The 14,178-nt window shown below is 37.5% G+C and overlaps 1 protein-coding gene across 7 annotated transcripts in view; it reads right to left on the bottom strand.

The window, feature by feature from the left end:
* CLIP1 (CAP-Gly domain containing linker protein 1) overlaps positions 1 to 14,178 on the bottom strand; it is a 107,089-nt gene that overhangs the window by 61,209 nt on the left and 31,702 nt on the right. For all 7 annotated transcript variants that reach the window (XM_063086537.1, XM_063086538.1, XM_063086541.1 and 4 more), the window contains exons 3-4: positions 11,072 to 11,637; positions 1,505 to 1,629 (exon numbers count right to left, since the gene is read on the bottom strand). In XM_063086537.1, coding sequence (XP_062942607.1) covers positions 1,505 to 1,629; positions 11,072 to 11,637 — 691 coding nt within the window. The remainder of the gene's footprint in view (positions 1 to 1,504; positions 1,630 to 11,071; positions 11,638 to 14,178) is intronic.

The following is a 14,178-nucleotide window of genomic DNA, read 5'->3' as shown; positions in this document are numbered from 1 at the left end:
GTTTGCTGGTAATTCTACCGCTAAGCTGAGGTTATATACCAGCAAGTATCATTCACATGTGTGCAGCGTGATAAATAACCTCAATGATGTTTTAGAAAACACACTAATAACAATATGATACACAGAGATGGGATTAATCATCTGTTGCTGAGGTTTCATGCAAAGGGAATAAATATTTCTACCATCTGATAAATGTACAGCAGAGGAGTTCAGCATATAGTGATCCCACTTAATAAAACCATGCCAAACAAAGGGAGAAAGAATCAAACAAGCACCCAACTCTGGCAGATCCACTACAATAAACATGGAGAAATATTAACTAGTAGTGTCAGTTATCAAACTGACACCGGAGATCTTATGACTCTCAAGGATTACAATGTTTTAATATCAAGGGATGGCTTCATAATCATTGTAGCACCAAGAGATTTTTATCTCTCCAAGTCATTATTATTGTATTTGGTAGATAAAGTCCACATGCTTATAATCAATTTGTGTATGTTTTGTAAGTAAAACTTTAATTACAAGACTTTAACAATCAAGTGATGCATTAATATGCTGTATACTATTAATAATAGTGCATCATATATCAGGGCCATGCCCAAAGCCTTCAAAACATTTTGAAAAAGAGTGTGGGAAATGCCTCTTGCATTCACGTGTATTATCTGACTCCCATCCTGTATCTGGGAGGCAAGAATGGCATCATCCTTACAATGGAAGAGGTCTGCTTGCCGGTCTGTCCTCATGCCACAGAATGGCATTGTTATCAGACAGGAAGACAGTCTGCAGTTCTTTTTCTAACAAAGGCAGTATCTCCTACCCATACCCCCATGCCTGGACACCTGACCCCCTACCCCAACCACTGAACACCCAGGAACTCTTTCAGAGGTTGACTGCTATAAAAGGGAGAGAAGCCAAAAGGGTAACATATTTCCTGTTTTGAAAAATAAACCAAATGCTTATTCATAATCTGCTCAGATGTACAGTTGGGCCCTCTCCATCCGTGGATTCCACATCCACAGATTCAACTAACAGATCAAAAATATTTTTAAAAGCAATAATAATAAAAAATAACAATACAGCAATAAAATACAAATTAAAAAAATACAGTGTAACAACTATTTACATAGCATTTACATTGTATTAGGTGTCATAAATAATCTAGAGATGATTTAAAGTATACGGAAGGATGAGTGTAGGTTATATGCAAATATTATGCCATTTTATATAAAGGACTTGAGCATCTGCAGACTTTAGTATCTGTGGGGGTCCTGAAACCAATCCACCATGGACACCAAGGGATGACTGTATTATACATATTACTAAAGAGACAGTCAAGAGAACAACTCTAATTATAGTGGGGGGAAAAAACCATAGACAGGTCTTAGATAATAAAAGTGCACCTCTTCAAAACATTCATTTCTATTTTTATGCACATTTGGTGAGATGTGTGTGAGCATCTTCATGTACAAGAGGAAGACAAGATGTTCCACAATTCCAAACAAACCTTGTTCCAGCAACGGCACCATCGTTCTTTCCAAGAGGTTCATCTAACTCCACACCACACCATTCCCCTTTGGCAAAGTCTGTTTCCCCAAGAAACCGGACTACACCAGCCTTAGTGCCACCAACCTAGAAGAAGAGAAGGTTAAAGTGAAAAGATGAACATAATTCTACATCTTAATCCTTTGTGGTTCCAGCTAATAATTCACTACTGCATTCCATTATTTCCATCAGGGGCTTCTTCACTTTACCTTCTCTTATTTTAGAGTTCTTTTGAAGAAAGATCGGTAACTACCTGGGTGACTTACAGTATCAGTCATTCTATAACTTATATAGTCCAAAAATGAAAAGCCTATGTAATATGTAGTCATTAAGGCTGTCCACCAAACTTCCTTCCTTAGATAGTTTATAAATCCAGAATGATTTTCCTACTTCAAGATAAATATTTGCTACAAAAATAAAATTCTTACATCATTAAAGGAAAACAAAATTCATCCATAATCCCTATTCTTTAACACCTGGTGTATTTTCTCATACTCCCTTTACATCTATATCCATAGAAAGCAATAACACATACATATTAAGGACAAATATTCACACATCTACACAACACAGTTGATTTTAGCCTCTCTCATTGTATGGTATATAAAAATTTAAGTACTTTGAAATAATTGACTGCACTGATATTTTCTTACTGTGAGGCTCTCTGTTTCTTCACAACTATTAAAATTGCCATTCCTCACATTTTATTTTATATGAACTGTTCAAAGCTATGTCTTTTTTAATGTTTAACTTTCTGTCCCAGCCACTGTTTGATATAACGTGCAAATGTTAATTATTCTCCAAAATTATCCCATCAGTGTATATTCTCTCTTATGTGTACATGAAAACACACAGATGTGTTTGAGTCTTTCTAGGGGTTCAAAAGTTCAATATTTGTGCTGCTGCCACAGCATTTCAATTATTGCTCTTTTAAAATCTGTATCATATTTGCTAGCACTGGTTTCCCTTACTACTGTACTTCTTCAGAATATTCATTGATTTTATTTTTCTAAGCTTCTTTTTTCTTGATTTCTTTTTTAAAAGTTTCCCTAATTATAAAAGAGATGATCACTGCAGGAAATTAAGAACATTAAAAGCAAAAACATCAATGTAACACTCAGAGACAATCACTGCTGACATTTTGGTTCATTTTCCCTTCCATGGTATGGTGGCTTTTGAGTATTCCACAATACAGATGTACTGTTAAGTATTCCACAGTACAGATGTACCACAATATATGCTGTACCCATTTTTCTTTCAGGATGTTCTCCTTTTTCTTAACGATTTAAAAAACTCTAATAGAGAGAGTTAAATGGGCAGTATATTTTCATGGTTCAAAAAATTCTCAATATCAACATGTACAGCGTGAAGAGACTCCCTTACTAATCCCTTTCCCTATCTGCCCCATTCCCAACATCACAGGTAACCACTCTTCCTTTTTTTTTTGGAAGGTCCAATCAGTTGAATAACCACTATTCTTGATTGTGAGAGTATCCTTACTCCTAGTATTTCTTTATGAATATAAAAGCAAATGTTAAATTTTTATTAAATCCTTTTATTTTTACACAAAAGCCAGTGTACTACATGTACCGTTCTGTACTTTGCTTTTTTCCCTATCAAAACATAATAAAAATCCTTTTTTGTTTTTACTGTTGCATGTCTTTCTACTGAATGGATGTATTCTAGTTTATTAAATCAGCCCCTCCTGATAGGCATTTTAGGTCAAGCAGATTTGTTTATTATTTATTTAATAAATTAAAAAATAATTTTGGCTAATTCTAAAAAAAATACAATCTAATGGGGTTATGTTAAGTATAGATTACCTTTGGAAGGTAATTTATCTATTTTATTGGTCTTTACAATGAACCAGCTTTTGGATTTTTCCCTTTTGTTTTCTATGTTCTCTTTTTATCTTTTTCCTTTTTCCCACTTCCTTTCAAGTTTATTGTTCTTTTCTTCCTAATTTCCTAAGACCAATATTAAGTTTATTTTTAGTCTTTCTTTTCAATACTAAAGGCATTTGTTTATTACTTTTCTCTGAATATAACTATCAGTTTGGAATAACTCTGGGTTTGTTTTTTTTTCCAGCTCTCTTATTTCTTTGTTGAAGATGGAATATGTTAAAGCTTCAAGGCTATACTATTTCTCTAGAAGAAAAACTTTGTGAAATTAGTTTAAGGAAACAAAGGGGTGGCGATTTCAAGGTAGTGTAGGTAGGAAGGGCATGTGAAAGGCCCGTGAGAGGCGATAGAGGGCAGGCAGCTCCAGGATATTTCAGAAATGTCCTGGTGCCATGAGAGGCTGGAGTTCGAGGATAGAGAAATCTCCAGGGGCAGGAGCTCTGCTGTGTCAGCAATGCCACTTGCAATGCCAGCAGAGCACCGAGCAGACCCTAAACAAACATGTGCTGAGCAAATGAAAGGTGACCTTCTCAGTCTGGACTTACATAGAAAAGGCCACTTTTCCATGTAAACAAAGTTTTAAAAAAAGATATCCCATGGCTGAGATTGAATCTGTTGTCTCTGAAGTGAGCAAAAGAAGAAATATGCTAATAAAGAGCATGGGCTTAAAATTTCCAACTTTTAAATTCAAGTGCCAGCTTTATCTACTGATTGGTCAAGTTATTCAATTTCCAAGTCTCAGTTTCCTCATTAGTAAAATGGGGATAATTATAGGATTGTCATGAGGATTAAATGAGATAATCCACATAAAATTGCTTATTACAGTGTCTGACAGATAATGGAAGAGCCCAATCAATATATGTCAGCAGCTAGTTTGCCCATATTAACAAGAGTACTAGTTCTAGATTTGGCACATTTGGCTTTTTAGTACTCTTGCTGGTATTCATGAAATCTATAAATAAGTCAACTATATAAAATTGACCTCAGTTTTCTCCTTCCTCCTACAATGCACCCTTCAGAGCAGCAGTCCAACTCTCATCACATGAGCGGAGAACAACACATTAGTTAAGGATGATGCAATCTCTTCAAATAATCTGCTGAATTCTTTGGGGGTGAGTCTAAGTTACCATCATGACCATTGTTTTCCCAAGAGATGTCTAACAGGCTGTGGTCAGTAATTCCCCAAGCAAACCACAGGCTTCATTCAGATCAGCTTTATAAAAAATAATCACAAATAACAGATAAGCCACTATTTCTCAAATTGCATCTGTCATATTCTTTTTTTTTTTTTTTTTTCCTTTTGTGACCGGTAAGGGGATCGCAACCCTTGGCGTGGTTTCGCCCGCACCGCGCTCTGAGTGCACCAGCCATTCCTATATAGGATCCGAACCCGCGGCGGAAGCGCCGCTGCGCTCTCCCGAGTGCGCCACGGGGCCGGCCCGCATCTGTCATATTCTAAATTAAACAACTTATTTTAAAAAGTAAACATGGTTAATTGGTATTTATCAAATACAAATTTAACCCTCACTTAAAACTTAATCACCTGTGAAATGAAAGAGCCAGAATAGGTACTTTATATTACCTCGAGTAATACAATTACCTCAAATAGAGACCAGTCCAGACAGCTCTACTGTGCAACACTCCTATGGTGAAAGGTAAAACCTTCATTCCCCAGTTTTTACCCCATTTGCCCTAATTCTACCTCTTGTTTACGTACTTTACAGTTTAATCCTCCACTTCAAGGGCATAATGTGACAACCATGCTCAAAATCCTATGATTCTTTGTAGGGAGTTCATTTAGTTAGTAATGAACTCCCCAGGTAGATGACCAACAAATGCCCAATATAAGTGCAATATAAGAGCCACAATCAGGCTCACAGGATTGGGGGTTCTAAGTCACAGTTAAGAGGATTGAGAAAAATAGAAGAAATCAAATTATTAGAAAGGTCATAGAGTTGGCATTCTGTATCTGTGGGTTCTGCATTTGTGGATTCAACCAACTGTGGATCAAAAATACTAAGAACAAGAAGTAAGGTTCACTGTGTCTCTACTAAACACATACAGACCTTTTTTCTCGTCATTATTCTCTAAGCAAATATAGTATGGCAACTATGTACACCGCATTTACATTGAATTAGGTATTATAAGTAATCTAGAGATGATTTAAAGTACACGGGAGGATGTGCATAGATTATATGCAAACACTATGCCATGTCATATTAGGGACTTGATTATCCATGGATTTTGGTATCTGTGAGGGGCCCTGGAACCAATTCCCCATGGATACCGAGGGGCAACTGTACTTGTATACTGTTTGTGGGAACATAAAATGTTAAAGGCTTTTTAGATTGCAATTTGACAACACCTAGTACAATTTAAAATATGTATATACTCTTTGACTCAGATTTCCTTTCTAGGGAAAGAAACGGGGGCACACGTCTATGATTAAATTAGGTACAGTACATCTAAACAGAGTAATATCAAACAGCAGACTTTTTTAAAATAAAGAACTATAGCTCCCTAGTATAGAAATGCCCCAAATCTACAAAGGTATATTGTAAAATGGTACATATAATATGACTCCGCTATGTGTACGTTTTAAATTTACATGTTATAGATAAATCTCACAAACAACGTTGAAAAAATTAAGAAAGACACACGCAAAAAGCACACACCGGATGAACTATAAGTTAGTTAAGTTTCAAACACAAGCGAAATAAATCCTATGAATAAAGATTTTTTTAATTCTCGGGAAGATTTTTTTCCCTCTCACAGTATCAAAAAGACCTCTAAGAAGAGTTGAGAACAAGAAAAAGCTACTGTAAGGTTCTTAGCATAAGAGCCCTGGTAGCAGCTGATTGAAAGATAAAGCTTGTCAGTTTAAAAAATAAAAGGCCGGGGCTGGCCGGTTAGCTTAGTTGGTTACAGCACGATGCTGATAACACCAAATTCACGGTTTGATTCCTGCGCCCACCAGCTGCCAAAAAAAATTAACTAATTAATTTTTTTTTAAAAAGGCTGAAAAGCCTCCTTCTCATATATGGTCATAAGCTAAGAATTCAGTGTAGAACACACAGTCCCAGACATAAAGACAACCACATTGAAACAGAACAGCTGGAAGTTGGACAAGTTTCTCAATATACCCCAAAATGCAGCAAGACTGTCTAAAAAACATTCAGAGTAATGAATTACCCTGAGGAGTCCCAGTCTGCAAAGAGGTTTGACTCTCTCTTACGGCCAAATGAACCACAGCATCAACCCAAAGAAGCTCATCACATAAGACAGACTAAAACAATCTTCAACTAACAAGATCCATGAAATATTCATGCAGATAAATGGAAAAACAGAGAAGCCAGAGAGGTGGTAAGGACACACACAGGTTTGTTGTAAGCAACTCTGTGTGACCCTCCTTGAGGCTCCAGATATTGCCAAAATCAGCACAGCTTTATAGCTAATTCTTTAAGCATTTAATCCATAATATTTTTCAAAAAAAAAAATATATATATATATATATATATATATATATACTCCCATCATTATTGTCATTCCCATTTCCCACTGATGGCTGTGAGGATAGAGTGAGGGGAGAGCTGCCACAGGGGAGCACCTCCAAGCCCTGACTGCCTTCCCTCCTCAAGTCACAGGTGCCTGTTTGGGTCTTACAGAGGTCATTTGGCTAACCATCAGACATAATACAGAAATCCCCTTTCCTGCTCTTCATGCGATGAGAGGAAAAACAGAGTTTACATGGGGTCAATGTGCATAGAGAAGGAAGGCTGAACTCCTGCCCGCTGGTTCAATATGGCAGGAACCATGAGGGCATTATAGGTGGGACTGGGAAAACTCTAGACAAATCCTCACATAACAGTGATCTAAGTTCTGTTAGGTTTCTGGTGATCAATACAATTTTTTTAATTAGGAAAATTCCAAATCAAATATTTTAGATTTCTAAATCTAATTTCTTTAAATTAATTAATTTTGAAGTCAAAGTGTTTTATATTTCTAAATCAAAGATTTATTTTAAAAAGGACAGCATGTTAAAGTGCAAAAAAGACACAGGAACTGGGAACACAAGAGGACATGATGATATATGCACACATATAGATCACATAATTTTATGACCTGAAGCAAGTCACGTTTCTTCTCTGGGCTTCAGTATTATTCAGCAAAAAGAAGCATTTGGGGCCGAACCTGTGGCGCACTCGGTAGAGTGCTGCGCTGGGAGCGCGGCGACGCTCCCGCCGCGGGTTCGGATCCTATGTAGGAATGACCGGTGCACTCACGGGCTGAGTGCCGGTCACGAAAAAACGACAAAAAAAAAAAAAGAAGCATTTGATGATCTCAAAAGATCTTTTCCAGCTCTAAAATACCAGAATTCTAAAGTACTCCTGTAATTTTCTCCTAGAAATACTAATCAAAGGAATTAAATAATTTCATTGCCTCCATAACACACTCATACAACTAAGACTCTTACAGATCTAATTAAATTCTGTTATGTTAGTTTTGAGCATGTAGTTAAAACTTTCCTACACATATGCCATTCAAACCTCTGCAAACCAACCTACATCTGCAGATTCTCTTTATTCCTTCCTGTGAAAATGGAGGAAGCCTCCCTCCCTCACTCCACTCAAAGGCCAGTGAATCCCTCCCTTTGTGCTCAGGGTGCCCACTTCTCACCTCCCCAGCAACCTCATTCCATCAGAGTCCCCTCCCTCCCTGTACCTTCAACCTATTCTTCTAGTCTAGATCATTTTAGTCAGGATATAAACACTCTGGACTCTGTCATCTTTAAAAAAAACAAAATAAAATCTTCTCTAGACCCACAGTCTCTTCTGGTATCATCCTGACTTCTCTACTCTCCTTCAAAATCCACCTTCTTCAGAGTGGTCACCCCAAATCCAATCTCACCCACCTCCAATCCATTCTGTACAAAGCAGCTAGAGTAATCTTTACAAATCTAATCATATCACTCAATCTTGTTGCTCTTCACATCAAAATCAAAATCTTTATCATGACCTACCCTTATAGGCCCCACATCTCCAGACCCTGCAGATCCCACATAGTTACGTTTGACCTCCTACCACTCGCTCACTGCACCTGGAGGAAGACATTGGCCTCTCCTCAAAGTGCCAACTCCTTCCCATCTCAGGAAGTTTGATCTTCTCTCTGCTAAAATATTCCCTCTCACCACCACCACTTCATGCTGCCTGACCAATTCCTACTCTTCTTCAAGTCCCCTTTAATAATTACATTTTCATGGAAGCCTTTTGTTGTAAGTTAAGTGAGCCTGACCTTGTCATTTTGTGTCTTTCAGTGGTCAACCAGCATACTACTTGACTAGTATTTTAATCAATTGCTTCTCATCTTGGTTGGTGGGAAGAGCTTCTTGCTTTGATAGTTTGACATATGTTTTCTCGAATGGAAAAGAAATAAGTCATTAACAGCTAAGCACTTTGAATGGCACTGCACATAACCTGCAATCTAATCTACCATAGTCTTGTGCTAAGGTAACGGGTTTCTTATTTAATCAAAGCTTACTAGATTAGTATATACCATAAGCCATAAAAAAGTTTATGTCCTTTGACCTAGTAACTTACCTCTATGAATTTATCCTACTGAAGTAAAAGATACACCAAAAAAAAAAAACTTTTAAAGGGCATTAATGGCAGCTATATCTATCTATCTATCTACCTACCTACCTACCTATCTATCTATATATATATATACACACACACAGTAAAAATGAAAAAAGCAAAAAATGTAAAACCTTTGTTGCAACAAAAGAGCAGTTGCAGCAAACTCAAAATTGGGGTAGCAAGTGAGTATTAGCTACACAAACAAGATACAAGTTGAGCTACATAGCACTGAAATGCTGTCTTAAGATACTCTAAGTTCTAGAGCATCAACCTTTGAAATTCATGATTATGTTAATTAGAAGAACGAACCTACTAACCTAGAAACTAAGGGATCCAGAAGGATCCTCTAGAAGGTAACAGGTATTAAAGGGCTCCCACAGGTACGTGAGGGCTCATGCATTCATGATGCCACAGCACTGGGAAACAGAAGTCCTGGGTTCTGATTCTAACATCTGCATGAACTCACTTTATGACCATAGGTAGTAACTTCATTTCTCTGGGATTAAGTTTCCTTACTAGAAGACAACAAAATCACAAAGAATACTTCCAATTTAAAAATTATATTATCTATCAATAACTTTACATAGCAGGCCCCAGAGTAAAAAAATCTAAATTTAAACTGCAGATAAACTACTCTTCAGGTTTTGGACCTTGGGCAAGTGACTTCACAGAGCTCACTTTCCTTATCTCTTATATGTGGGCTACTCCATAACATTGTTGAAACATTAAATGAGATACCTAGAACACTCTAAGGGCTAACAGTCATTCTTGTATTCCTAATATATTATTGGAAGCCATCAGGACCTAAGGAATTTTACAGCTGTTGAACATATTACAGGAAACTGAAAGAGCACAGGTTTAAAAATTTCTGACAAACTTCACACCTTGAACTTAAGTAACTGAAGTGTTGAAATATTCATCAAAATGGTACTTTAGTTCTAACAATGAAAAAAATAGCTAATATTTCTTGGGTATTTACTGTGTATGTGCCAGGCACTGCTAAGAACTTTATATGCATTATCTAATTTAATCGTCACAGCAAAGCTATGACGTTAGTACTATTATTAACCTCACTTTCACAGACTAGGAAACTTAGAAGTTAAACATCTGGCTGAAATCACAAAGTCAAAGCTGAGAATCAGCTTGTGTTCTCAGCACTATACTACACTGATCCTCTTTTAAAAAAAAAAAGAAAAGAACAAATCAATCACTATGTTGTAAATTGAGAGGTTCTAGAATATACAACACACAGACCTTATTTTTTTTTTTTTTTTTTTTGTCTTTTTCGTGACCGGTACTCAGCCAGTGAGTGCACTGGCCACTCCTATATAGGATCCGAACCCGCAACGGGAGCGTCGCTGCGCTCCCAGCGCCACACTCTCCCGAGTGCACCACGGGATCGGCCCCAACACACAGACCTTATACCTTGTGCTTACTGCATATTAGTAAAACAGAAACTACTGTACATTTCCTCCCTCTCCCTAGATCTAAACCCGATCATTTAAAAGGCCCATAAATTCTGAAATAATATCCTCTGATGTCTGAGTTTTCCAAGACATTTAAGGAAGCAGGACCTTACAGACACCCACATACTATTCTTAAAGCAAATATTTAAAAAACAGAAGGAAAAAACCCCAAACTTTTATACACACATCTAAGTCCACTTTTGAGCTTGTTTTGCCAAGTAAGATTACCTTAATATTTGCAAGTTATAAACTCAATATCCTTTTGGTTAAACTGATAGATAAAACTAGAGTAGAACACTGCAGATCTACACTTATACTATAAACAAACTACATAGCCAGTTTCTAATTTGTTGCATATTATCTACAAACTGAACAACTAGAAAAGGTGATTAATTTCTCTGTTGAATGAGCGGTCATCCATCCAGAACAGACTGAACCACAGAGTACCCTATGTCTATATTCCCACCACTCATCAGTGATTATCTCTCAGTTCAACACAATGATCTTAGAAGGTTTCTTGACTTACCAACACTCTATCTCCAATTTTGAGCTCTCTCTCTCCTTTCTTGATTGAGCCAGCTTCTGAAAGGTTGGAGACAGATTCACTGGCCGTTTTCGTAAGGTTGCTGATCTGAGATGCAGTTGAAGGATCCTTTGATGCTGGCTGGGGAGGTTTATGGGGAATATTTGAGGAAGTGGCTGGGGAAGAGGACACCACGCTGGCTGCAGAAGTGAAGAGAGGTGAAGTAGCTCTGGAAGCATGCGTTGTCTGCAGGCCGTTAGCTTCATCTTCTGCTTGCATCTTCCGTGTTAATTTTGAAGGTCGGGTAAATATGCCCTTTAAAGGTTCACACTGGAAATATCGAACTCCTGCCACTGAACCATCATTCTTGCCTATGGGTTCATCTAAAACAATCCCAGCCCACTGGCCTGGTGCAAACTGGGTTTCTCCAAGAAACTGGATAAATCCAGGCTTATTCCCATTCACCCAAACTCGCTCTCCAACTCGAAAGTCATCCACAAATTCCTCTTGAGTCTCAGAGGATGGAGTGCTTGATGATTTTTCACTGGATATTGTTTTTTCTACTGGAGCTGCAACCAAAAACAGAAAAGATGAGAAAAGGTTCAATTTCATATTCAAGCAGACAACCTCTGACTCAAATGAAAATAAACTAGAGAAAGCCAATATCAGCAGGAGCAGCCCCAAACTTTTTGTCTTTTTAAGCAAGGAGACAGGGTACTTGATCCATCACTACCATTTTCAATGCTGTCAAAACTCAATGAGCTGGTAGGTGAGGTTTACTACTTATTTGCAATTAAGATTGAAAGAAGTCAAAGAAAAAATTTAAAAACTAGTCCTTTTCCCAGACCTATATTTATAATACAGATCTGATTTTATTCTTTTCTCCTCCCTCCCCAACTCCTTGTACACATCATGAGCAAATACCCATTCATATCCACCAAGAAGGGCTCTTCCTATATTTGAGTAGTTGATTAAAGCTGACAAAAACTAGGACCACTGAACCAAAGAGATTGGCAATTAGGCTTGATGAAGGAGGGGATTCACTGCCACAGCCTGTACCATCATCACCACAAGAATACCAGATAAACCCTATTCCCTTGGTAGGTGGAAATCACAGCAAAGAAAAAAAGAGCATCTGGCCAAATATTGCTCTGCCAAGGCAATATAAATTTGTGCAATCTCTACTCTAAACACAGTAGTTATATTTTGCCAGAAATGTGATATTTACACTGAAAATTCATTCATGTATTTATCCAACAGGCACTTACTAAATAGTGTGAACTGGCAAAGCCCACATTCTTAATCACTCTACCATTTATTAGGCACGACATGATCTTAGGATGTTATTATACAACCTCTGAGTTTAATTTCTTCATTTGTAAGGGGATAATATCATCTATCTTTTTAAATGAAGATTAGATAAAATAATGTATTTATTCACTCTGCACATGTTTATTGAGCTCCTACCACTTCAGGACTAGTCCCAGCTATTGTTCTATGCCAGGAGACAAAACAAGACAGCAGTCAGTGCCCTCGTAGAGATCAGAGTCTAGAGATGGGGAGACAGACAGTAAAGTAACATTCCAGGAAATTTCAGGTAGTCTAAGTGCTGTGGAGGACAAAGAGCCTTGGAATGAGCAATCAGGGAAGGCCACATGGAGGAGGTAACATCTGACCTGAGGACTGATCAACAAGAAGGACTGAACCATGCAAAGATGAGGGAGCAGAGTGGTCCAGCCAGCCCAGAGCAGGTGCCAAATATCTCTATCCAACACAGAAAGGGAGACTGTGGAGTTTAAATTTACGGAGATCTTTTTTTCTTTTTAAGAGAGTAGACGTTCTCAGAAAGAACAAATAATAATATGCCAGTGACAGAGGCCAGCCCTGTCATTATTAGAGTCTATTTTAGCTTCATAGGGTGCTTCAAGCATAAATTTCTGAACAACAATTTCCATTAAAGCGCCTTAAATTCCTTCAAAATTATTTCTTTTTGAGCATATAACTTTTAGTATTAAGGCTGGTTAGCTCAGTTGGTTAGAGCATGGTACTGATAACATCAGGGTCCAGGGTTCCATCCCTGTACCGGCCAGCTGCCAAAAAAAAAAGAAAAAATGCAATACAGTATTTTTTTTAAGTTTTAATATTAATAAGCTGCTTTACTCTTTAAAAAAAATTCTAGTATGTGTTAAATAATGTTGGGAAAACCAAGTTGAATTACTCATGATTGCTAGACTCAAAGACTTTATATGCTAAGGGGTGTGCATGAAAATACTAAAAGTGAATATAAAAATCCTAAAATGGGTGAGTACAATAGGGAAGTCTTCGTAGAAGGACTGGCATTTGAAGGGGTCTTAAAAAGAGGAAAGTTTTCAAAGGGGAAAAAAAAGGGGTTCCAGTTCTGACTGATTTCCCCAAGAATAAATAGTCCTGAAACAAATCCATTTCTTGACAGTCCTTTGTTTTATCCATAAAGCTTTCCCCTCATCTAAGGTGCTTTATGGCCTCTCTTTTAAGAACCCTGTTTTATCCTGATCCATAAAATGTAAATAGCTTGGAATCTCCATTCAGTCAACAAATATTTACCGAGTTCCCCTTATGTGCCAGGCAATGTTCTAGGTGTGTGGATGAAACATAGCAGTGAAAAATACAAACACAAAGATCCCTGCTTTCCAGAAGAACTAATGCATGTCTTTATGGAAGAATGTGAAGAAACAATGTTGGACCTAATATATTATGGTGGGCACCTGGCTGTCTGAAATGGCTGATAACATAAGATAGCTTAGAGTATATACAAATCACATAAAATGACCATAAAAGCAGGCAGCAGATACCCTCCCTCCTGTCTCTCTTATTAAAGACCTTAGGTGATCATCTTGGGATGTAAATTGAAATAGTGCAGGAAGAGGTAGAGAAGAGGGATAGATCGCTGAAGATAATAAAGGGCATGGGTTCATCTATAAAATGCCTGAGGAAGTTTTCCCTGATTGAGCTAGACTTGAACACTGTCCTGTGTGCTCTCTAGATGCCAGTGGCCAACTTGAAGTCTATTAGTGCAATAACATCTTTTAAGCCAGGCTAGTCTTTGCTGTTTTCTTTACATATCCCTAACC

This window comes from Cynocephalus volans, chromosome 2, assembly GCF_027409185.1.
Source record: "Cynocephalus volans isolate mCynVol1 chromosome 2, mCynVol1.pri, whole genome shotgun sequence".
NCBI classification, from domain to species: Eukaryota; Metazoa; Chordata; class Mammalia; order Dermoptera; family Cynocephalidae; genus Cynocephalus; species Cynocephalus volans.
Note: the sequence above shows the minus strand (reverse complement) of the source record. Positions and strands in the feature narration are given on the sequence as shown.